The sequence below is a fragment of the Candoia aspera genome, chromosome 2 (genome assembly GCF_035149785.1).
Source record: "Candoia aspera isolate rCanAsp1 chromosome 2, rCanAsp1.hap2, whole genome shotgun sequence".
Taxonomy (NCBI): Eukaryota; Metazoa; Chordata; class Lepidosauria; order Squamata; family Boidae; genus Candoia; species Candoia aspera.
The window spans coordinates 145,274,130-145,300,145 of NC_086154.1; the positions used below are offsets into that span (position 1 = coordinate 145,274,130).

The following is a 26,016-nucleotide window of genomic DNA, read 5'->3' on the forward strand; positions in this document are numbered from 1 at the left end:
AAGAATACATGGATAAATTTCTTCTACAGAGAAGGAAATGTGAACATAATCAACCATGGCTGGAAAAGGTTACCCGAAAGGTTAAACTGTGCTTTAGTGATTACCTAAACTGTATCACAACACCTTTGAGCATCAAATGGTAGGTAAAAAGTGTTCTTTATGCATTGCCTTATTCCATAAACCTGCTGTGCTATCATATCCCAGTTAGAATAATTCTTTTCACTGCCTAAAATTTACCTTGGAGTTAGGTAGAACAGCTGCTGGTACTTTGTTCATCTTGATTTCAAATCTCCCTGAGTTATACTGATGGGGGGGGGCACAAAAGTTTAAGTAGGAAAGCTCATTCAGTTTGCAACAAATTCTTAAGGATTCTGTACAGAAAACAGTATAGCTTTTGCATCTTCACCAAGGATAGCTGTGCTAAAGTAAAGGCAAATAATACTGAAAAAGCCAGGAGAAAGCTTCATCCTGCACAGAAGCACTTCAGAGGTATGCCTTGGTTTGGCAGAAGATACAATCCCTCAACTAAATCAACACAGTAATTAAAAATAGTTCACAAGAACGGACACACATGTAACTCAATATTTTTGTTCTACCAGTTTGCAGTTTGTCCAAGTATTTGTGTTTAAGAACAAAGCAAATAAAGTTTGTCTTAAGGGGCCACCCATGATTTGTTAGCTTGTTAGTCTGTGGAAGGAGGGGAAAAAAAGCCTTTAAGAAGCTGTGGTGCAAACCACTTCTGAACTGGTTCTCAATGCAGCAGAGTGTTTAACGTGTCTCTCAAGTCTGTAACAGGCCAAATGCACTAATTCCATAGCTCAGTTGACTGATAGTCACTGTATTCCGGAGATGATTCAACAAGAGTCTCAGTACAACAGCTTCTGCTAGTAGGTCACGCACCATTGCGGCATGGAGCTATAGATCAAGATTGCAGCCCTCTATCCCCAAGCAGTCCACAGATACAAAACTGTCCAGTCCTGCTGCAGCCACTGTAGGCCCTGGTTACCAGTTCTGCACAAAAGGGCCACCCACAGATCAAAAGCAACGGCTTGGGACAATCAGCAGAGAGCAACCTGAAACCGTGGAGTTAAAGCGTGGAGTCCATCACTGGATGCCCATTCTGAGACAGGATCCGATGCTCTATGGTGCTGGATTTGCTTGAGGCAGGCGAGTACTTTGGCATCCTGTGGCAGGCGAAGCAAAGGATCTTCCGGAAGGTGCTACGCATCTCATTGTCCCGGTAGGAGTAGACAATGGCATTGATGAGTGAATTGATCTCAGCCAGTAACAGGAAGTATTTCTCCACTGCCAACACGTTGCAGCTCTTGCAGCCAAGGCCATCCAGCAGAAGAACCACCTGTCCTGGCGTCCAGCAAATCACAAAGGCACCTATGACAGGAGAGAGGAACTGATGAGAAAAATTCCACAGCAATGCAAGGCTTTAAGCAGTTGCACATTTGCAAGGAGACAAATGTGCAGTGGAAGATATTGCTGCCAACTTGTTCTAAATGCCGAAGAAGCATTGCTAACGACATTACCTGGTTCACGGCTGGCCCAGCCTTCCCCAGCCTAACCCCTTCAGATGTGCAGATACTGCAGCTTCAATACTGGATGGGAATTCTGGAAGTTCCGGCCCCAACTATCAGGAAAGTCTAGGTTAGACTTTTGCCAACAAAGGGAGAGACTAGCTGGAGGCTGAGACTCTGTGGTGGATTTCAGAGCTGGTGCTCCTTCCCAAGAGGGAAGTGCTGATCTGATAGGCAGGGACTAGGGAAGTTTTCAGTTAAAACTGCCCCCTTTCAAATTATCATCTGTTCTGTACTGTATATTTGCTGAGAATCAGCTTCAGGTTCTAAGTAAGCCAGTTGGTTTTTTTTTCCAACATTCCTGTCAAAATAAAGTGGGTTTTTTTGGTATTTGATTCCTGTGCATAAAGGCTAAACAGCACACAATGCAAAAATGCTTCATAAATGTAACAGCCTATGAAACTACAAGGCATTCTGCATCATGTCAATTGCAAAATAAATAAATAAATCTAAATAAAACCACTTTCAACATCCTTTTCCTTACCAACACACATGTACAAAATTTAAACCTAAGTGTGTTGAGCCTTCTGGAGAAGAAATTAAAAAAACAGGTACGACTATTGAAAAAGATTCCACTTTTTGCTCTCAACCAAAGTAAATTAAAAAACAAAACAAAACAAAACAAAATTGTGAGCAGAATGGCATTTTCAAAGGAAAAAATGCTTCTTATCACGAAGAGGACCAGTTTGTTTGTTTGTTTATTTAATTTATCCACCACCCAATCTTGTTCAGTGACGACTGTGGGCGATTTAATCACATTGTATAGCTGCCCATCTCACATAGTGACTCTGTCAGTTGATATTGGGATCCCCCTCCCTGTATAAAAAGTAAAACACGCTATTACAGACATAAAATGTTGCACCTGTTAAAAGCTGTAGTATGAGCATATATGTGCTTACACAAAGGAATCCAGACATACACAAAAATGATCACTCTTGCTAATATCTTAGTAACCTATTGCTTTCTAGATATTCCAGTCTGTTGACTTTTGTCTTCACTTCAAGGCACCAGTTATTTTGATGCAATACTAAACTATATTTTCGTGTTTATAGTTTAGAATAGTCCTCCAGTTCATCAACTCTCCACTCTGCTGATGCAGCTGCAAGGATTTCAAAAGTTTTGCTCCTGTTTTTAACTAACCACAGTTTACTCTTATGCACAAAATGAAAAATACAGTAAATTTTAATATTTATTGAAATAATCCAACCTCAAATCAGTTTATAAAAATGAGATTGCCTTAATAAACCATAGTTAAGTTGTCACAATTTAGGGATCAAACACTAAAGAAATACAATTAATTATAATTAAAGCTAATGGAAAGAATACTTTGAAATAACTATAACACACAAATTCTGCAATGCTCCACCTACAGTCCACTCTACTGTATATCAAGTAGAGTGGAGGCTTCCATCTACCACCACAACTGCAATTCATTTCTGCAGATAATACACTGGATGAGGAAGCCATGTAATTTTGCCTGTTCTTAGACAAAGTACAGTACTTCTTGAACACCACCATACCATGGCTGAATTCATGTATCACACTACGCCAGGGTGGCTCAGTTCACACAGCACACTAATTCAGAAACCATGGTTAAAAAGAAATGGCTGAGCTTATACAAAACCAAACAAATCATATCATGGCTCAGCATGTGTGCATGTGAACCCAGCTTCTAATCTTCTTGCTTCTAAACACCATTGTTCCTTTTCTTGAGAAGCCTTAATTGCCTAGTTTAGCACTCAGCTATTTTTAACAACAGTACAATAAAAGTTGTGAATTGTAAATTCTAGGGGAAATTTGCTTTTATTTCTTGGTTTTGTTTGCTGGCTGTAGTGTGGCCTTATAAGGCAAAAGTGTCAGGTCCCAGATTTAATATACAGTAGATGGCACTAAGTAAGAATAGTAAGAAAGCAAAGCCACAGACATTCAGGTCTGAAAGCAGCATCTTGTATGATGGGGCTGATGATAGGGCCCACAACTGCTGTAGCCATCACAGCTAATGCCACTTGGCTGAATGGGCTTGATGTCAAGTGGCAATCTGGATCCACACAACAAGCACATGCTGGCTGGCACCACCTTAATAACGCCAGTTCATCTTTGAAATACTCATGCTGTCTTTGAAGCTGGCAGCATTAATGTGGCAGAGTCAGACTGCCATGCACAAAGCCCATGCAACTGTCACAGCTGGAGAGTTTGCAGGTGAGGAACAACTTACTTAATGACCTCATTAAAAAATGAAACTGGAGCTAGGCCTGAAACACTCAAATGTTAAAAGAAAAAGCAGCCAAAGCAAGCCCAATCAAAAGCTGACACGCTCAGAAAACAATATGCACCAAATTTTTGCTAGTTCATGTGCAGATTGTTAAGAAAAGCACATTCATTCATCCATTCAGTGTGAAAGAAAGAAATAGTTCAGCTTTCCATTTGAGAAATGACGTTAATTTGCCCTCTGGTCTAGTCATGCATTCCTCACTTCATCCTCTCCCACAGCAGGAACCTTGTCACACCTCCACATACGACCATCCAAAGCCAAGATAGCTCATCATAACAGAGGGAGCAACCCCCTGCATTATTCTGGCTGTCTCTTAGTCCTCAGGGGATGATACAGCTTGGGCAATTATCTGTTAGGATATGGCTCAGTTCCGTATAACTTCAGCTAAGGCAAAACAGCCTCCTGCTGCTTTTCTTGTGCATAGCAAAATAATCCATTCAAATAGCAAAAAGAAAGGAAAAAATAAATAAAACAGACTCACTGAATTATAAAAGCTGGCTGTTCTGATGACTTCTAGCTTGGCTTTGGATCTCAAGATATTAATTCAAAAGATTCCAACATCAACCATTTTTCAAAGTGCCTTGACGGGATAACAACTACTCTATAATGGATTACATCCTTTAAATATAAAAGTTCTTGGTTCAGTCCCAAGTATCTCCATTTTAAAATGAGACAGTTATGCCTGTTCATATGCAGCTGTCTTCCGGCATTCCAAAAACTGTCATCATGTCTAAGATGAGGATTGAGTTGCAAAACAAATACACAAAGGAAGAATGAATGAATGGTTAGGAAGGGGACAACTGAAAACATCATAGATGAGTTGATGAAATTCTTGAGAGAGAGGTGAGAAGGGAGGTGATGTATGAAATGGTGTATGGACTTGGGTGGAAGCAAGGATGGTTTATATAGACACAAAGTTATGGAGATATAAAGTGAAGGGTGATCATACAGGTGGTCCTCATTAAATGACTACTCATTCAGCAACTGTTTGAACTTACAACAGCACTGAACGAGTGGTAGTTATGATGGGTCCTTGTACTTACAGCCATCAATGTCCCACAGTCATGATTTGTGGCCTTCCCTGCCAACTTCCAACAAGCAAAGTCAATGAGGAAGCCAGCAGGAAGTCACAAGTCATGGTCATGTGAGGTCCTCACTTAACAACCTGCACAGTCCTTGCTTAATGAGAGCAACTGGGACTGCCAGAACTGCCTTCACTAAGCAGCGCAGTCATGTGGGTTTTTTTACTTATGATCGTGTCACTTGATAATGGAGTTTCCGGTCCCAATTAGCATTGTAAGTGAGGACTACCTGTATGTATTTTTTACACATTTATTGTTTTATTACTTGTTGTACACTGCCCAGAGTCACTTTTTTTGAGATGGGCAGCCATCTAAATTTGATAAATAAACTAAATTTAATTGGATTTCCTTTTCTTTTTCTCTTGTCTTTAATCCTTTTACTCGGTACTTATTTTTTTTCTGTACTTCTGTACTTTTTGTGTACTTCTAGGTAACACAGTTTATCCTAAAATGGAATAGTCTGTTGGGCATGTATTTATGTGTCTTACTGAAGAACAAGCACTTGCACGTGTGCATAATGAAACTCTGAAGGAAAACTAGAGATAGACAGCATATCTACTTACTGAGGATAATGATGACTGTCTTGATGAGGTTGATCATAGTTTCCTTGTAGCGTGGGTGGAATGTAGTATGCTTAGACATCCGAGCCATCTTCCTCTTGACGTAGATGAAAATATGAGTGTAGACAACCACCATAATGAGGAAGATAAAAAGATTGGAGAGTGCCCAGAAGGTCAAATATCTGCGACTGTAGAGAGGAGCCATCGTAGAGCAATCATCCAGCTGACACAGGCAGTGCCAGCCATATGAAGGGATGAGACCCAGAAGCAGGGCCGTTATCCAGATGCAGCCAATGAGAATAATTACCCTCTGGTTGGACATCTTGCTATGGAGCTGCATGGTGAAAACCGTCTGGTGACGCTCTACTGCAATGGCCAAAAGGTTGACTACTGAGGCAGTCAGGCTGGTGTCCAAGAGGCTCTGCCTGATAAACCAAGTCTTGAGAGAGAGCTTAGCTGTCCTTGGCCCAGTGTGGAACATCAGGAACATGTATGCAATCCCAGCAAAAAGATCAGCTGCAGCCAGATTCCCCAACAGATAATAGATAGGGTAGTGGAATCGCTTGTTGATAACAATGGCCGTGATGACCAGCAAGTTGGTGAGCAGTACAATGATGCTGACTGTCAAGCCAAGGGCAACCACCAAGATATCCTTGGGCCTCCATTCATGGAATAGCTCCTTCCCACTGTTGTTATAGAAGAACTCAATTGTCTTATTATAATGGCACACGGTCATCTTTTCAAACAGTCAAATTCTGGTTGGGGGAGAGGGAAAAAAGAAATGCAATCTTCTGTTTACACAATCTTAACCTTTAAAGAGAGGACAGAAGACAGGTCTAGCTAATCTCAAGTTCTCTGCCCACACTGGACATAATTCACTCTCCAATCTTCCACTCAAGAAAGTCCCAGCCATTAAGTATTCCTCTGATGCAATTATCTCCATATGTCCCAACTCACTGAAGATGAACAAGCAAAGATTTTCTCTCTTCTACCAATAGTTGAAAGTGTTCTTAAACAGCACCCACTTCATAATTATTATACATCTTCCATGTATATAATTGGGGGAAGGAAAGCCAATACTCTCCAGTTACTTATCTCCAATTACCAAGGCCGATAGTAAGGAATGATGGGTGCTGTAGCCTAAAGTATCTGGAAAGTGCCAGGTTACCTACCTCTGCTCTGTCTGAGACTGGTTGTTGTTTACATAAGTTATATACTTCTTATTTGTCAGGATGAAAACAGCAACATTGCAGGTGACCTACAAAGAGCAAAAGAGAAAATAGAGAAGAAATTTCCCTTATCAGGGTAATGTTAATGATACAGGTAGGAACCCACAAGTCTAATTGGTTAGAAGTCTTCAACCTTCTTAGGCCTGGGACACATGTTCTAAAAAACCTAGAACGCACTGTTTTCTTGTGAGGCCCATTTTTCTTCTCTTTCCCTTTTCAAACTTTCTGATTTTCAGAAAAGCAAGTAAAATGAAATTAAGATGGTGACAGTATCACTGTTGTGACCCAGCACAACAGCTCAATGAACAGTCCAGAAAATTGAATGCTACTTAATCAACTTATGCAACGTTTTGATCGAGGCCATTCTTGGAGAAGTGTAAAACTCAACCCTCCTATATAATGGTACAATGAAATCAGCTTCAGTCTCTGTTCTGTATTCTGATATACTGTACGAGACCAAGTTTTAAAAATCTGTTCATACAGAAATGTATCAGCTCAGGAAATTTACTATTCCTAGTTTTATTATTATAATTGTGCACAAAAAGGAAATGGTTAAATATAGTTTCATGCCACCTCTTTGCTTTCTATCTTCCCATTTAAATCATCTCCATAGACATAACTAGGTTACTAGTCTGCACACATCTTGCACCAACCCTGAGTTATTTTTAAGGCCTAGAAATAATTTGATCTTTGGACGAGGCAATGGAGTAAATTAGGTAAAAAAAAAAGATGATGATAGTGGGTTATGTTGTTTCCTAAGAAAAAGTAATCTTGTTGGGGAGGAATTTAGGAAAAAATAAATTTGCCACTGGAAAAGATACTACTATGACTAATTATTATAATATTGATAACTGCATAAACTAGCAAGCATACTTCCTACTTTATTTTGTAGTTGGTCTGCAAAGGATTTGGTTGTATCCTGTCCCTCTTAGCAATGCTTCAGTGATATACTGCATCTTGTTCTGTTACTTACTTACTAATGAAAATTAACAGAATTAGTTTTTATGGACAAACTCGTAATGGAGTAGCTGATCCATGGGACATATGCATTCCATGTCTACTACATTCCATTTACTATCAGCTCAAGCAGTTAAAAGCAGGAATGAAATGGAATACAATAGGTAAACACACACACACAACACATACACACACCATATTTGTGATCAGAATAAGTAATGCAGATTTAGGTAACTCCAGTTAGAAATTGGGCGTGTTATAGAATTTCATTTGCTTTGGCAGAGATGCAGTCAAGCTAAAACAGGGCAGAGGAACTGGGCCCAGTGCTGCTTTCTCTGCAAACACTCCTTTTAACACCTACTTTGCTTTCTGTGCTTTCTCAGCAATATTCTGGATGTTATCAAGCATTTACCAACAGCTGTGAGTAAGATTTCCTTCCTTCTCAAACTTGTTTGATGCTAGATCCTCAACAAGCCTTTGCCCACATTAAAAGACTGGAGAAAGACCATCATCTGTGTCAGCAGGGCATTCTAAAGTGCAGGCTCTTGTGGATAGGCATTAGTGTGAGCAAACTCAGCTGCACACATTTGCACTATACCTGCATATTTAAGCATTGACAATTGTAGGCTATTGAGGAAGCTGCTTGTACCCAGGAAACTAGTAGAAAGCTTCCAAAAAATGAGAAGGAATCAGGTAGCACCTTTTTCAATTAACTATTTACTAAAGGGTATAAGTTTTCAAGCTGCAGCTCACCATCAGATACAAAGAGTGGCTAGACTAATGTAGGATTTAAATTAGGACTGAGATGGGAGGGAAAAGGGATGGAAGTAGTTTGATTATGTAGATGCAGTTTGTATGCATCTTCTCCAAGAAGGATTGCCAATACCTTATCAATTAACAATTATAATGTGTTGAAAGCCCACTGTGTTTGTTAAGACCTTCTGAGATTGCCTGAAACCCTTTGATTTTCCAATGGAAGAGACACATAGAGATACAGTAATACACACAGAGAGATAATAGAAACATAGAGATAAACCACATTTACACACCATTCAAAAGAGACAATAAAAAAGCTAAGAAGGAAACAAAAAGACCAGAACACATCCTCTTCAGCAGCCAACACCCAGATAAGCAGGGATTAACACCAGACAAACGATCAAGCAGAAAACAATACCCTAATCAAGGAACTACCAGGGAGAGAACAGCACCTCCACAACACTGGCAGGGCAAGCCACTATATATAAACAGGGAGCAAACCCCACACTCACTGGCACTGATGTTCCCTAGTCATCTGCAAGCAAACCACCAAGTTCAGAGACCACCAGGGCCTCCACCCTTCGATGTATGGGAGTTCAGCAATTTCTCACTCAATGGTGTTTTAAAGTTGGATAAAGTACTTTTTTGTCAGTCCCAAAAGGTGCTACCAGACTCCTCCAGATTTTTTTTTTTGTCCACTACAGACTAACATGGTACTCCTTCTATAATGTCAGCTTCTGAAGAATGTCAGCTTTCATTAAAAAGAAAAAAACAACAACAACTACTAGTTTCTACTTTGGGAATATAATGAAATTGCAGGATGTAAATGCTAAAAACACATCCATTTACAGCTAAAAAGGAATACCTGAAAATACATGGGCCAAAATGGTAGAGGCCAGAAAAGCAGATGAACTGTAAACACAGCAGATGGCCTCCCACCACCCTTGTGCCTGTGATTAGCAGGTCCTGTAAAATTACGGCAAAATTATGCAAAAAAAGAAAAAGTATCAGTAAGCTGATACAGATCACAGAGCTCACCTTTCTCAGTGCAGAAATTAAGTCAACCAGACCTATGCTTTAAGTATTCCTAGTACAGCTATGCAGCATTTCAGATTTGAAGGCCAAAATGCATGGAAATCTCACATAGTATTTGAAATGCATGGAAGTACTCCCAGAGTACCCATTTACATTTCTTTAAAGCAACTGCATCTTTTATGAGATGCATGGCTGTTCTCCACAACTACAGCACAATCCTGGGAAAAAACACATTTAATCTGTTGCAATGAGGTCTTACATGTGCACCCCCATGATCTCCAAAGCAGCTTTTGGCCTTCTAGTGCAAAGAACTGTACAGCCTTAATTCCTAGTGCATGTACAGAAACACAAACAAATCCAGCTAGTCTGCCCACATCCAACCTAATTTGTGATTTTCTTCTAATGTCGCAACTGAAGAGGCCTTGCTAATCCACATCTCAATTGTTACATTATCTTGAGTTTTCCAATGTTGGGCAATTATTATTTTAGCTGCTAAAATTAAACAGATAATAAGTTCTTTATTTTTAAGCTTGAGGTTTGGTCCTGTAAATAAATGCAGTAAATCTAACTTTGGGGAACATTCAATTCTTTGTTTAGTAATGGTATTTATCCCCCCAAACATTTTAAGCCAAAAGGGTATAGGTTTATGGCATGATCACCACAGATGAAAGAATTACAGAATTACCTTTTTTTTTGGACAACCTCTCCAACATTTGGAAGAATAATTTTAATATATATGTGCCAACCTGGAGTCAAGTGCCAGCGATGTCTAATATTCCACTGCAGTTCTTACACTGAAGCTGAGGTGAATCCACCTGGTCTCCGTAATTCCTGCCAATTTGTCTCCTGTATGGATTTATCAAGACTAGTATCCTAAGCTTCCTTTAAACCATGGGATAGATCTTCTATTTCTAATTGCAATAATAACCTATATTTTTTTGTGGCTGTTCCTTTTGGTTACACCTAACCTGATTTACAATTGTGTACATAATGAGGAATTGTAAGAAGGGAGTGGAAAGCCATTTAACCGGTTCATCATCAGGACCAATATAGAGGATCCTGTCCATCCTGTCTCTTCCAAAACCTACCCACATTTGGTCAGGCTCCTTTCCTTTTAATCAACCGGGCAACCACAGAAATTCAATAAGCATTTTTTAAAAATCCTGGTTTAACAGTTTTTGCATACTGTACAGAAATGTCTGGGTCGGTGGAGGGAGAAGCAATTTATATTCTTCAACCAATCTCTGACTTTGGCCTAAATAACTGATCTGTGTTAAGAGGGAATCAACTAGATAAAGTGTCTTCCACTTTAGGCCAAAATCTTCAGGTTTGAAGTAGTGGGGAAACACACAAACAGAAGGATGTGGTTTGCAGTAATTAGAAGCTGATAGGGGATGAGGAATAACAGGGAGTACAGCATTAGCCTTCACCCACTCAGTTTTGCTGAAGATGCAGAGCCCTTGGGACAAGATAGAAGCCAAGCCAGGAAAAATTGCCCATATCTGATAAGAAACTCTTCCTCAGAAATATTTCCTCCCTAAATTGGGTATGTGGGAGAGGCAGATATTAAAGATTTTCTGTAAGCACAGCTGTTCTGACTCAGAAAATATAAAAAAAATAATGCTGTAAGGGTTGTTTATCACTCCGTAATGGAACGGCCATTCCAATACATTTTCATGTATTTCCAGCTGCAGCCGCTGGCCTTTTACTGGCACTCACGACAAGCTCCTAACTCCAAGATCGATGTCTGCTAAAAGTCTCAAAGGGTGCAAAACATGCAAACAGAATGCTGTTATTGCAAAAACTAGGTATAAGGTTTTGGTCAGAGTTCCCCTATATTATTCTCCCCTTGGCCAAGAATGTTGACAATTGCAGTCCAACTTCAGACTGGGGAAGGCTAGCTGCGTAACTGCTATATGCATATAGGAAACCTACGACTGAGTTTATGCTGCTTACTAAGCTAACATTAATGATTTATTGAATAAACTACTTGCTGGATTTAGTATGTACTAAACTAAGGTAAAACCAAACAAAACACACTATAGTTGAGCATGATCCAGATCTATTGTTCGGAACATTCCACTTCCAGACTCCACCTTTAAAAAGAGAACTACTGAATTATTGGCATCTAATTTGATAATCCCTTATTGTTCTAGATTACTAGGAAAGTCAAGGATCTCAGTTCAGATGCAATACTAAATTTTGGGTGGAGAGTCCCTAATTTACTCACTCTGGTTAGCAGGGGGAACCAAGTAGAATAGAAACCACTGCCCTTGCATGTTTGCTCAGAACAAGGATGACACCCAAGGATCCCCTAAATGTCTGAGAGCAGAACCTATATCAGCTCATTTTTCTCTGGAGAAATCATTTATTTTGTTCACAAATTAAATGTTCTGAACACAGAATGAAGCACCACTGGATTGCACCACACAGATGGACTATCACCTCTGCCTATAACAAATGGTTATGCTACTCATCATTATAACCCAGAGGAATTTCTGAGAACCCAGAAGGTCCTCTGAAGATTGTAACATAAAGATCCATAACAAAAGAAACCCACACAGGTGTCCTTCTTCCATACTTTGCCATAGCTCTCCATTCCTTTCTGACATCCCTCAGTCCTGACCCCATGTATATCCTGCTTGCAAAAAATATAATGAGTGACATACCAACAGAAACTCCCATAAAATCTCTTCTTTGCTTTATAATAGAGATTCCAAAACTTGTTGAGCAACTAAGTATCAGCAGAGATGAGACAGAGGGAAACCTAAAAGTAATTTCAAAATGATAATAAGCAGATACGAGAGTTTGAAATTTTAACAGTGGAGGCTATCTAATGTTCTCCTAGTATTTTGAACTTCAACTCCTATCAGTTCTTAGCAAAAGATTATGGATGCTATAATTCAAAAGTTCTTGGGAGTTCCAGGCTATTGTTATACTTTTAAATGCTTCCAAAGCTAAATGGTATACTGTACTGATTGAAGTTTCAGATTCCTGGGTTTAAATTGAAACACCCACCGGTTGTGTTCACACATTAAACCACAATGTGGCTTGTTTGGATCTGACTGTTGGATGAACTCAGCAACTGTGGTTTTCAAAGCATAATTTTGGCTTGGTAGACTATGAGGTTCAATAGGACTTCAGTAACTCTGCATTGAATACATCCCCAAAAACTTTGGGCTGTAGTTTTTCAATGTGTCCTACCACACAAGGTTATTGTGATTATAAAATGGAGGGCAGTCAGAAAAGCCACCTTTTTTCCATCTTGAGTTCCTTAGAGTAGTCCTTCCTAATTGGTTCCTTTCAAATATGTTGCATTTCAAATCCAACACATCTGGATGGTTCCAGTTTGGACATGACATCTCTAAGAGAATATGTGAAAGATATGTATGTATGTATGTATTCCATTACATCTGATATAATTGCAATTTCATTTCCTTTGCCCAGGAAGATGATATACACATGTTGCGTAATAGGAGCCATCCCAAAAGCTAGTGTTTATTCAGACTCTCTCCCTTGGCATCTGGCTGCTCTTGCTGAGGTCCCTGGGCTCTGGATGAACTAATTAGGCTATGAAAGTATATTTGGTAATTGTGAAATAACATAGCATGTAAACAAAGGGAAATCGGAAATGAGATGCTTAACTCAGCAATGCCTGTTGTTCCTCAGTGCAACTGGATTAATTTTTTTTAGCAAAGGTATTAGAGAACATTGCATGCTGGTTTGAATTTAAATAACTTTTTGGACTGTCCAGAAATATATAGATTATCATTAGTGCAAGACTGAAAGGGCTGGGCTCAAGCTTCATTTCAGCCATAGTTTTATTGGCTCAAGCAAGTTCATAGTTCAGTTTCCCCCTAGAGCAGTGTTTCTCAACCTTGGCAATTTTAAGATGTGTGGACTTCAACATAGCTGGCTGGAGAATTCTGGGAGTCCACACATCTTAAAATTGCCAAGGTTGAGAAACACTGCCCTAGAGGAAGTATACAGTATATACTGTAACGTGAAAAGAGGGTAATGGGGTTCTCAGGGATGAATGCATTTGAATGTATCAGTGACAGCAGTCAAGCTTCTCAGTGCTTTTCCACGCCCATTTACGCATTTTTATTGATCAGACTGTTCTACATTTTTTAGGATCACTGCCAATATTTTCTCCCCGGGAGACCTTATAATGTGAAACCTGTTTTTCCCACATTTATCTCTAGTAAATAACATTTTCAGAGTTAAATTCTGGCACACAAAATTGTTAAAATTTACAAGACCGTAGTTTGTTTTAAATTGACAATTCTACCCTACCAATGTGCAATATCAGTATACAGATGGCATGCCATGTGAGTGTCATGAGTGTCGAAATTTAACTTCAACCCAGGGGGAACAATGTAATCTTCAAATTCAATTTTCTTCATTTAACTCTGCCCCCAAACAAAATAAGCAAAAAATTACAGGAATTTCCCTCCTGCCCCCCAAATCCATGGAATGAAAACTAAAGGAATTCAGTACCTAAATCCCTGGTTTACTATGCTTTCAAATTTCACTGAATTCTATTAAACATATTTTTCAATGCTACAATTATTATTTCTATAATAGTCAAAGGAAAGCAAGAAGCATTGCAAGACTGACTAAAATTAGGCAGGTTTCAAATTGGTCTATAATTGGGCTGTTTTCCCAAACAGGTCAAAACTGAAGGCTGTGATTGGTGCCCCTCTATAGTGAGGAGGTGTGCCTTGAATGGGAGACTTTTCAGTCTTCTTCCAATTTCCACATTAGCAATACCTCAGTCACTGCCAGCTCAAGATGTGTGAAACAGCCAAACTTGTTTCTCTCTTCCCCCTTGCTCAGGCTCTGGAGTGGACCAATCTAAGAACCCTACCTCCCTCTAGAAGGGAGCAGTGCAGGACAGCTCTAAAGCCACCCACAAATAAAGGTCTAAAAAAGAAATTTAGGAAAGACCTGCCCTGACCACTCAAGCAATAAATAGGGAGGGCAGGAGATCTGTACTTTCAGACTTGCAAGATTCTGTTAACGTAGACCTACAATAAAATAGAATTAGTTCCTCTAGTCGTGTTTCCTGTCTGGTTTACCTGGAAGGGCTGACAACAATCTTGCAAGTCTGAAAGTACAAACCTCCCGCCCTCCCAATTTATTGCTTGAGTGGTCAGGGCAGGTCTTTCCTAAATTTCTTTAGACCGTTACCCGCCCGTAGACTCCCTTTCCTTTTATCTGATCGTTCCCTAGGCAGCATCCCTTCCCTCTGTTCCCCAAGGTCTCCCTCACATTCCATCACAGGTACCATCACATCTACCCTGAAACCAAAACCAAATGTAATGTGTTACCACATAGGTGTAATGGGACCTCAGTGATTTGGGACAGGTCCATGGTTATCATGGTGTCCATGAACTCCCAAACCACTTCAGACCTCTCACCAAGGTAAGGCAGGTCGAAGTCTCCCAGAACCATCACCCTAGGAAACTCTACTGCTAATCTGGCAATGGTGTTGAGCAGCTCAGGCAGAAAAGTTGTTGCCAAACTGAGAGATAGGTAAAGCAACAGTGATCCCAACTGTTCTGTTTGGCCAACTTCACCAAAAAGTCTTATATTCACTTCTCTGCAGTGCAGTGCCTCTGGAAGCCATCACAGCTGGCCAAATGACAATAGCTACTCTTTTCCCCCCAGCCCTGTCCTGGGGTTTCAGCTGATGCCAGACCTGAAACCTAGGTGGGCATACTTCCAAGATGGTACTCAATGATGCATGCCATCTCATTCAAGACACTGGATGAGGGAGGGCCAATTACAAGCAGACCTGCCATAAGCTGGAGAACAGGGGCACTGACAATCCAGCGATCAGGGCTCTTAACTAACAATTTGCTGCCCTTTCATGTCCCCCAAAAGTCAGCTTCTCAGGAGGCATCTCACTCTGCTTAAAGGTAAGGAAGCCCCTGTAACGTATCTTATTCACTTCTTGTATAGTGAATAAGTGCAGCCTCTGAGAGAATAGTTTGTCTAAAGTGGATAGGTTTGTCACCAAGACAAGTATCTGTAGCTGGGATGCTCCAACATTTCCTGGGAACCACCAGCAATTGGATCTCCAAGTTTTATAATCAGTGGTGCTGTCAAACAGTTCTTTGGACAGAGGATTAGGACACATCACATTTTGAAATAATACTCATTGCCATCTAAAGATGCACTGAAACATAATTAAGCCTGGAATCTGAAATTACCTAATGGATACTGGCTATATTGAATTTTCTTTAGACATCAACTTTATTTGGGCTTTTTCTTTGGCAGGCTCTGAAACGTGCCACAAAACTGTTTCAGTCAGCAGAAGAGCAGCAACCATTACTTTACCATCAACTGATTGCTTTGTTTTTAAAGTGCTGAGTGAGTTATGATGAAAATAACTAGAAAGGGCCAGATGGGTTATTAAGACCTGACCACCTCTCACAGGACTTTTAAAATCTACTGTCTCTTTTCCCAAGTTGGCACCCTCCAAAAGTCCCAGCACATCTGGATGGTACCAACGGGGGAAAGGCAGATCTTCCTAAAGCCAATATGCTAGACACAGATCATAAAACTGGCTTTTCTTAGCAAGAGAGAGAAGAGATTACAATTGGTTCACTTTCCAGTGATGTCATAGTGACTGCACTTGTCAAAGGGGTGGGACTAAAGCTTGGGGTCAGTGAGGTAGACAAGTTTGCTTTTAACTTAGCATTCAATGGACAGGGGATTTTTCTTTCTTAAACCAGTCATCTAATGACCTTCTTAATCCAAAGGGTCCTCTGTTTGGGCCAATGCCACCAATTCAGAGTGGAAGGAAGGATAGATGAGTAAGTGTCTTCCTACGAATTTTCTTTCCCTCCTTAGTACATTTCCTTAAATGTAGTGTTAACAAACCTCCAGGACAAAAATGAGAATCTCTTTTTATCCAGTTCATGGCCTTTACTCTGCATGTAGTCTCTAGCCAGGCTTTTAGGAGGAGACAGCAAAATGCTGATCATGATGAACACAACCAATCCCAAACACTCATTTCATAGAGAAGCAAAGCAAAAAAGCTAAAACATGAATAATTTGCTGAGGAATGTGAATATAAGACAGAGAAGGAGCTGAGCTTCCATTTCACAGAAGGTTAAACTGTATAGGCAAAAAAAGAAAGAAAGAAAGAAAGAAAGAAAGAAAGAAAGAAAGAAAGAAAGAAAGAAAGAAGGAACAAGTCCAAAATCATGAATAATAGCAAAGGTAAGGTCGGAAGCTCAAAACACAAACCTGTATTTCTAAACTCACAACTTTTCCAGCAGCAAGTCATTTCCAAAAAGGCAAAAGACAAAACTAATACATAATTAATTTACATGAATACCAGAGCAAAGGATTTGGAAGTAGATTTCCAAACTCCTATGCCCCCAGCATTTTTGGGGGGGACTAGCTGTATGGTATGATTCCCTTTAGCACTCAAGAAGCTTGTGGCTGGAGAATGGGTTTGTGTTGTGACTTACTGAGAAAAACTGAAGGCATTTTCAAAGAGGTTTCACTGCCATATTCTTACACATCCCACATTTTCCTCTGAACAGGTTTTACTTAGATGATAGTGGCACTAAATTTAACATCACTTTCCTAAAACCTGCCAAACATATTTAAGCAGAGGTAGCAACAGAACAAGATGTACAAGACATCAGCGTTATTACGCCCTCCATACCAAAGGACATTCCTATTTTGTAACCAATGGTTTGAAAATGAAGCTGTCTGCTTGATAGACCAAACTGTATAACCCAGCCTTTCTCAACTTTTTGGCCCTGAAGGAACCCTTGAAATATTTTTCAGGCCTTGGGGAACCCCTGCATATTCAGGCTCAAATACAGTGCCAGAAATTACAAAATTATTATATTCATTTCATGGGTAGGCCTGTATTTATTTATTTATTGCATTTATTCACTGCCCATCAAACAACTTTGTATATAGGCATTAACAGTATCCTTAAACTAAAAATAAAGAACGAAACTTACCTCTTTAATGTGAAGTTGCCCAAATTTGAAATATTTTTTTAAATAAATCATGATCACCCAGGAAACCCCCAGTGACCTCTTGCGGAACCCTGGTTGAGAAAACCTGGTATAAGTCAAAAACTAGTTGCAACAGAGGCAGAACAAATGGAGAAGCAATTCAGAAATCCCTTTGAAATGCAGGGAAGGAGAGATAAAAGTCAGGGTGGAGCCTGGGGGTTGTTGACAGGTAAATCCTTCCCTGATTTTCAGGAGTGCCTGTCCTTGCTTTGCAATTAGGCAACAGCTGACCTTGGGGCTTAGAACCAGGGTGGGGGCAGCCACAAAGAAGACTAGACTCAACAATAAAAGGATCTAATTGGTATGATATAACAAAGAAGCTGGGGCTGCTATTCAAAAACAGGGCTGCTCAGCTCTGGCCTCCTGGATGCAGTTAAAAAGATACGCACATACACAAATATATTACTATTGCTAAAGTTTCTGTAACTAAAGAGTAAAAAGGACAATACACTTACTTTAGAAATAAAAGTTTTAGGGAGATTTTATTAATTTCTAGAACATCCAATCTTTTTCAATTGTTCACATATATTTTGGGAGCTTGTCATTAAATTCATAAATAAATTACTGTTTTCCAAACACTTCATTGATTGCTAATTGTAAGGGTTTCTTTTTAATTATACTACTCTGGTTTATGCATTCTCCTTGTGCCAGTCCTTTCATAGCCTTTCACCTTATTTTTAAAGGTGTTTGCTTTGCATAATTTTCTATGTTCTGCTGCGTGATTAATGTAAGATTAAAACCCCAAGCACTGGAACAAAAGCTGTTTCAACATTTACTACAGAATTGCTATAAAGTGATGGCCCTTTCTAAATTAAATGTCTTGTTTCAGGCCCTCCCTACAGAGATCCTAGAACATTTTTCTTACAGAATGGTAAAAGAAAGACAAAACATTCTATTTCAATTCAAAAAATCCAAGAATCAATAGAAAGATAATCTGTAGTTCTCAGAAAAAGAGAGGGGGAGTCCATGTCTAAAATTATACTCTCAAACTATCCAGTTAGGCCATCCCATCCCATTCACTTTGGAAGATCAATGAGAACAGTGGATAGATGCTGAAAAGATTTGAATAAATACTTGAGCCATTTATTTCTTCAAAAAAATATACAGTATCTAAAATAAAATAAAACAATAGGATGGAGAAGGAGGTACACAGCACTTCTACAGCATATGTCTCCTTTTAACACCCCAATGATCTATATAAGTTTTACAATTGATATAGAACTGGTCAAATGGAGTATATAGTATAATACCAAACAAGAGATTGGTATAAGAATTCTTCACCTCATAATAAAGGAGAGAGAGAACAGCAATTAGGATATAAAATATTGGGGCTCTTATGGATTCACATAAGCTATTTGGTGTGTAGTGGGAGGGTAAAATAATTTACAAATCACCCATTAACAAATTTTGAGAAATATTAAATTACCTTTCTCAATGTAAAAGCTCAATCTCCAAAGTGTATATATTATTACTTATAATAGATACTGTATAGAAAACTCTTCTCTAGGTTTGAAAGATGCTTGGGAGACTGATCTGGGAAAACAGTTTGATGATAATGCATGACAAGCAGTCTCATCTGGGAGATTTTTGCCAGTTTCTATGCAGGAATTATATTTGAAGATTTTACATCAATGGCAATTGACCTCCATAAAGAATTGCACAGATATACTGTAATTATCCAACAAAATGTTGGAGTGGTTGAAAAAAGAAGGGAACATTTTTCTAGCTTTTATGGGTATACGAAAAGTTATCAGATTTTTGGAAAAAGGCTTTCGACAAACTGAATGTTATAATGCAGCAAAAAAAATCAAATTTACACCAATATATTTACATATATTTGATGGAAAGGATATGGGGTTAAATATCAAGAAATGTATAAGCAGTTGAGGCACCAGGCTAGAAATCAGGAGACTGTGAGTTCTATTCCCACCTTAGGCATGAAGCCAACTGGGAGACCTTGGGCCAGTCTCTCTCTCTCAGCCCTAGGAAGGAGGCAATGGCAAACCACTTCTGAAATCTTGCCAAGAAAACTGCAGAGACTAGTCCAGGCACTCGCCAGGAGTTTGGGGAGCTAAATTATTAATTGCTCAACAATGAAAATACTTAGGTAATTTGTCAACTGAAAATTGTGGAATAAAATTAGGTCAATAGTTCTACTCAAAAAAATATCAGAAAGTTCCTTTCTTGAAGAAACTGGATTACAAACCATCATTTTACAGGATCTTGAGGAGAAATAATTGATAATAAATCTTCTGTCAGCTGGATATGTGGAAATTATAACATGATTTGTAATGAGACTAAAATATGTTGATACTAAACTGGTAAAATGCCAGTCAAAATGTACAGTTGTTTAAAATAAAATATAAAAAAAAATGTCAGAAAGAAAGGAGGCAAACAAGCTCTGGAGAACTGCATGTAAATTATGTTAATTTACAGTGAAAAGCTTAAATGAAGAGGAATTTTCTTACAGAAATGTTTAACAACATGTCCCAGAGGTTCCTTATACTGTACATTTATGAGGGTTTTCTTAAGAAGATGGATAATATTGCATATAGTTTTCCACCAGCTGATCCCTGTAGCATGTTAAAAGTCTACTGCGTTTACCTGAGATTTAAAATACCTGGCCAGCACTGGGGGTGAACTGAGAAGATGCCACTGACATTTTCTGAGAGCTCCTTACAGTATGCCCTATTTCATGGCAGATGCTTAGAAGTTTATTTATTAAATTTCTCTGCCACCCATCTCACACACGACTCTGGGTGGCTTACAAAGAATAAAAATAATATACCATAAAAGCATATAAATACAATATAAATATTGAATATAAAGTTCAAAATGGGAAATAAGATCTTTTCCTGGCACCCTCATGGGGCCAACCACCCCCATGAAGAGCTGTCGCCCCTCCCATCCCAGGCCAGGTGGCATACCCAAGATTTTACTCCCTTTCGAAAGGCTGGGAGAGTGGGGGCCTGTCTTACCCCAGGGGGTAGCTTGTTCCAGAGGGCAAGTTAAGACAAAGGTGATGAGGAAAGTGCTACGTTAACTTTGAAATAAGTGTTTGGGTGTGTATGTGTTTATAGTTCAAATTTAGTCACCGCCCATCTCACTCAGGGAGCAACTCATGTTTGCTTTTTTAAAAAGTTGCTTTCAGTTGCTGCCAGTCAAAAGTTGAGATTTTTTTTTCCAAAAAGAGGCTCTGGCTATCCGACTTTCAGTCCAGATGCACTGTGTAACCTGCACATCACTTATTTAATAGGAGAGACTAAACCTCTCCCACCACCAGCTATTGCTAACTTGGTGAAAACAAATCCCCTTCCAACATTCCTTTCAATGTTATTCTTTGCAATTTTTGTTATCAGATTTATACTGAATTATTTACATACACAACACACATACAAACCTGTATCCTGTACAACTCTATTTCAGTATTCACGCTTGATAGCATTTGGTCAAGTACAAAATGCCACTGTGGTTTGTTTGTTTATTATTCAAATTTTGCTACCGCCCATCTCCCCCAAAAAGGGGACTCTGGGCAGTTTACAATAAAATCAAGACTATAATAACAACAATTAACATCTATAAAAACAATTACAAATATAAAATACAATAAATAAGTATAAAATCCAAGAGGATTATTTCTTCCTAGTATTTGATTATTAGCATGCAATAGTATTCTACTTGTTTTGTTTGAGCAGGTGTCAAAGAGGAATTTCCATAATCTGCCAGTTTTCAAAGCAGTGAGGAAGAATAAAGCGCACACAGTTCAAATCTGGGGGTAAAAATGAATTTTCAAACTAATATGAATTCAAACTTGAAAACCTGAATGTTTGAGCATGTTTATTTCAGCTCCAAGGCAGAGGCTATCTCATTGACTTAGATCTACACCATAAGGACTGCCGTTTCTTGGGTTGCCCACCAGATGTTGGCTCTTTGGGCCATCTTAGAATCATCATATTTCTCACTTCAAATGTCGTTGTAAATAATAAATCCATTTCTCCAAATCCTCTTCCCCCGAATAACATTAATCATTTCATTAGGTTTGGATAGACAAAAAATATACTTATTTTTAATAATGAACATCTTCTCTCCCCCCCCCCCGCTCTCTCTCTCTCTCTCTCTCACACACACACACACACACAAAAGCCTTCTTCAACTTTGCAGTATCATTAACAGTCCAGCACAGACCAAAGCCCTGAACAAGTTTTGAGCTCCTGCTTTGCCTACACAAATCTGGACAGACTTAAAACAGTTGCAACCCCTCCTCTCAGTTGCTTGCAACACCTTGGGAGTTGCAGGCTACTGTTTGAGAAGCCCCGAGTTAAAAACTGTTTGCATCCAAATATCTTGGAATTCCTCTCCTTCCATCGTAACTACTAGGGGGCAGGGTTTTATATCTCTGTCTGTCTTAGATCAATTAATAAGACTAAATTATGAATTCATTGTTGTTTGAGGAGTTGCAGCAGAAGTATTGTTTGCTAAAAGGCGCAAAATGGCAGGATTTTCCATTAAACCAACTTCTGACGTTTAGGTGTAGACTGGCAGCCCTATGTGGTTTTTTTAAAATCCTTGAATGAAATTGGCAGTTTGGAAATACAGTACATTTTGAGCTTATTTGCTAGTAAGATTCATCTAAGGTCTCAGTCCGAACCTGATAACTAGAATGATGGAGGACCATGGAGTATGTGTTGTGATTCAGATAATATTCACTACTCCCAGGTGAGAACAGAGTATTCATTACTTGAGGTCAGGGATGCCTTCACTGGCTCTCAAGAGAAATAATGACTTTTGATGATATTTTGGAAAAGAACATAGACGTTTTTCAACCTAGCATCTTTCAAATGTGTTGGACTACAACTCTACTGTAGGACGATGGGAGGTCTGCTCCAACCTATCTGGAGGGTGCTGGTTGAAGAAGACTGATGCAGCACTCCATCAGATACAAGGCTAGCTGAGGATAGTTTGCTCCTTCTGATGAAAAATCCAAAAGGCACCCAGTTTCTCTAATTAAGACATAACACAATAATTGGGAAGTCTCCAAAGGGGAAGGTGGTTGAAAACATTAGAAACAACGCTCCCAAGCCCTTACAAGGCTCACCACTTGGGTGGAGTTTTTGCGCAGGAGAGTTTTCTGGTGGACGATTTCCTTGGGCTGTCTCTCACCTCACTCTTTGCTTTCGCTGGAAACAGAAGCCATCAATCTCTCGTTTTACCTTCCTTACACCATTTCACCTCTCATTGGGATGAGCAGATAGTTTGTAATCTATATTTTTTAAAAGGTTGACAGTCACTTCACACTATCCTAAATGGTATCAACTGCTTGAGTATTCTACTCAATTAACCAGCTTAAGAATTTCTTAATATTGAGCATATTCAGCTATGTGAAAGGACAGGCCCTTGTGTGCAAGGGGATAGAGCAGTAAGAAATTAGAAGAGTCCATGTTCAGACAATATACTCAGTATACTCAGCTAGGCCCTATAAGTCTGGTATAGGTAAAACTGAGATTAAGGCATAAAGTCATAATTGCTTTTACTCGTGTTTATTTTAGTCTGGGCTCCTTATGTCCTTCAGCTCAGAAGGAAGGTTTATCCAAGACTAATTCTTCTTTCTGGCCTCCAGAGACACACAGAGGAAGCTAGAGTAGCTCCAAAACGGGTTTACTCTAGATACAGCATCTCTTCTGCTTCCCCTCCTTGTTCATGAAAACCTTTCTTTTGTGGGCATGGTAGCCACAGACCCAAAGAACCATAGTGGCTTTTATGTTTTTAATCTGGAAAAAAAAATAAACCCAGTACATGTCAGCTGTGAAAGGTCCCCCGTGCAAGCACCGAGTCACGTCTGACCCTTTGGGGGGACGCCGCTTTCGCGACATTTTCTTGGCAGACTATAGCAGGGTGGTTTGCCATTGCCTTCCCCAGTCGTCGCCTTCCCCAGCAAGCAAGCTGGGTGCTCATTTTACCGACCTCGGAAGGATGGCAGGCTGAGTCGACCTGAGCCAGCTACCCGAGAATCCAGCTTCCGCTGGGGTCGAACTCGGGTCGTGGGGAGAGTTTTTGGTTGCAATAACTGCCACCTATCCCTCTGCGCCACATGAGGCTCTCTATCATATCTATGTCAGCTAGCCAATCCAAAAATGGTTATGGTCCTGGCTAAACTGACTGCCACCAGGGCTTGCTTTGATTTCCCGATTCATCTGGTGCCATTTATTGGATGGATAGATTTCATTTACATCCCACTTCTCCCCTAAGAACTCAAAGTGGCTTAAATAGGGACCTCTACTTTATCCCACAACAACAATCTTGAGACATAGGCTGGGCTCAGAGACAGCCACTCGCTCAAAGTCACTGAGTGAGCTTCCATGGCTGAGGGTGGATCAGAGCCGGGGCCTCCCTGGTGCCAGCCCAACACCTTAAGCTTTACCACATAGCTTCAGTACACCACATAAATACCTTCCCCATGGTTAGCACCATATTACCTTCAAACTTTGCATGGACAAACCCAACAAAGGTGACCCTAACCCTGTGATTCCTAATTCCATTTTAACCTTCAGCCAATCCTGTGCCTAAAAATCCTGTCTAGAGAGCAACTTCCTTCCAAACAAACCATATAATGAACAAACAAGTCACGTTTCACTCTAACCATGGGCTCCATTATTGTCTTTCACATCTTCTTATGCTGTAGTTCCGTGACTCCACTTGTTGAAAAAAACACACACAAATGTACCAATTTCCCCCTTGTTACTGTGTGGAAATAAGATGAGAACTAGGATCGTTGGGATGAAACTTCAGTGCTTGGAGGAATGGTGGATTCAGGTATGAATCTGCTTCATACCTGATTTAATTTAATTCAAAGGGAATTGAATTGAAGCTTTTCTCACCAGTTCAGAACAGTGCCCTTATCACCTGAGCAATGAAAATCTTATTAGTAGATCTCTACCAACCATGAGGACCAGGAACCTAATTATTTTTACAAACAAACCCTGAGATTCTTAGAATTCCAGCCAGTGAGGAAGAGGCCAGCTCTTGCTCCATGCCTGTTGAGACCAAAATACCTTCCTTCCTTCTTTCCTGTCCAGAGAAACTGAGCCTATGTTTTAAACTGTATCTTCCCGAAACAAGTGGAGACTCATTTTCCAAGTTTAACTTTTCAATTAACACGAACTTCCCTGCCCTTCCTCCTTCGCCAGTCGGACTCGCAAGAGCAGGTTCTGCCTAGGAAGACCCAGCCAGCATCCCTCCCTACTTACTCGGATTCGTTGGGGAGCAATTCTTTCCCGGGAAAAAGCGAGAAAACCCTTCTCTACACGGCAGCAGGCAGAGGCTCAAACAAATTCCAGCGAACAAACCTTACTTTCATTGTTTCAAAGCAGGCTGCGGGCAGGCTCTGCCCGGGCGAACTTTCCGCGCCCTTCGACCCTCCCTTTTCTTTCTCCTGAAGCGAAAAGTCCTTACCTGAGAACAGGAGCGCACCTCCAACACCCTGATCTGGCCTTTTTTTAACGCTGATCTCCCCACCCCTGGGAGCGAGGGTGGTCGCTCGAGCGGGAGCCCCTAGCCATTGGCGGGCAGCTTCGGCCTCTCCTTTATTCTCCTTTCCCGGCTTTTCAAGAAAACTGGAAGGAAAAGAGCGATACCACGCCGACTAGCCTCTTGTCACCGTGGTAGCCTTTGGAAATGGTGATTCTGCAAGGCAATGTTGCAAGCTCCCTCCTTCCCTTGGCCCATCCCACTCTGTGGCCTCCCCAACGCCCGCCTTCCTCTTCGCCTAGCACGAGACCTGAGCCACCCAGGAATTGTAACCTGAGTCTAGTTAACGGCCTTTATTTGGTTTTGTGGTAGCTGGGCCTCTGTTGTCCCGAAGATCCTCCAGTTCTGCCTGGAAAGCCATAAAGGTTTGGGGCTCTGCAAAGGGACACGGAGGGGATTCTGGCTGGCTTTGGGGGAAGGGGCTCAGTGGGAAACCCGAACAAGCCTGGAGGAAGAGAGAAATAGGGTTTAGAAGTGAGAGTGTGGAGTGAGATGGAGGAGGGGGTTAGGAATCTTTTTACTTAGCAGAGGGAAGGTTTGGTGGGCAGAGAAGGAAATGAAGCGGTGGAGATGTATGCCCCAGGCAGGGTTTTGATTCTGTTCCCAGGTTTAGAAACCAAGGGTCTAAAACCTGGGGTCTTTAATCTGGTGCTTTCAGATGTAATGGATGGCAGTGCTCATCATCTCCCACCAGTAAGGCCAATGACTGTGCTGGCTGAGAAGGATGGGGGTTGTACTCCCAACACATCTGTATGTGCCATGTGGGGAAGCATGTTGTAAAGAATTGGGTGTGACTAGGTTTGCATGACACATTTACCCATGGTTAATTGAGCTTAGTTTAATTCACCAATATTCTGAGCCCCCAACATATACTGAACCATAAACTAACAACAGGTTTATTTTGCACTGCACACTATGCTAAAATATAATTGCCTACTTGTGGTTCAGTGTGTTGGGTGAACAC

At 40.3% G+C, this 26,016-nt stretch overlaps 1 protein-coding gene across 1 annotated transcript; it reads right to left on the reverse strand.

Annotated features, from left to right (window-relative positions):
- Positions 1-680: 680 nt before the first annotated feature.
- On the reverse strand, positions 681-24,998 carry LPAR2 (lysophosphatidic acid receptor 2). Its single transcript, XM_063293998.1, has 4 exons — positions 24,978-24,998; positions 6,673-6,758; positions 5,504-6,255; positions 681-1,389 (listed from the first exon to the last, which is right to left on the reverse strand). Exons 3-4 carry the CDS (start codon positions 6,234-6,236, stop codon positions 1,088-1,090), a joined length of 1,035 nt encoding a protein of 344 aa, XP_063150068.1. The 5' UTR covers positions 6,237-6,255; positions 6,673-6,758; positions 24,978-24,998; the 3' UTR covers positions 681-1,087.
- Between the last annotated feature and the right edge of the window lie 1,018 nt (positions 24,999-26,016).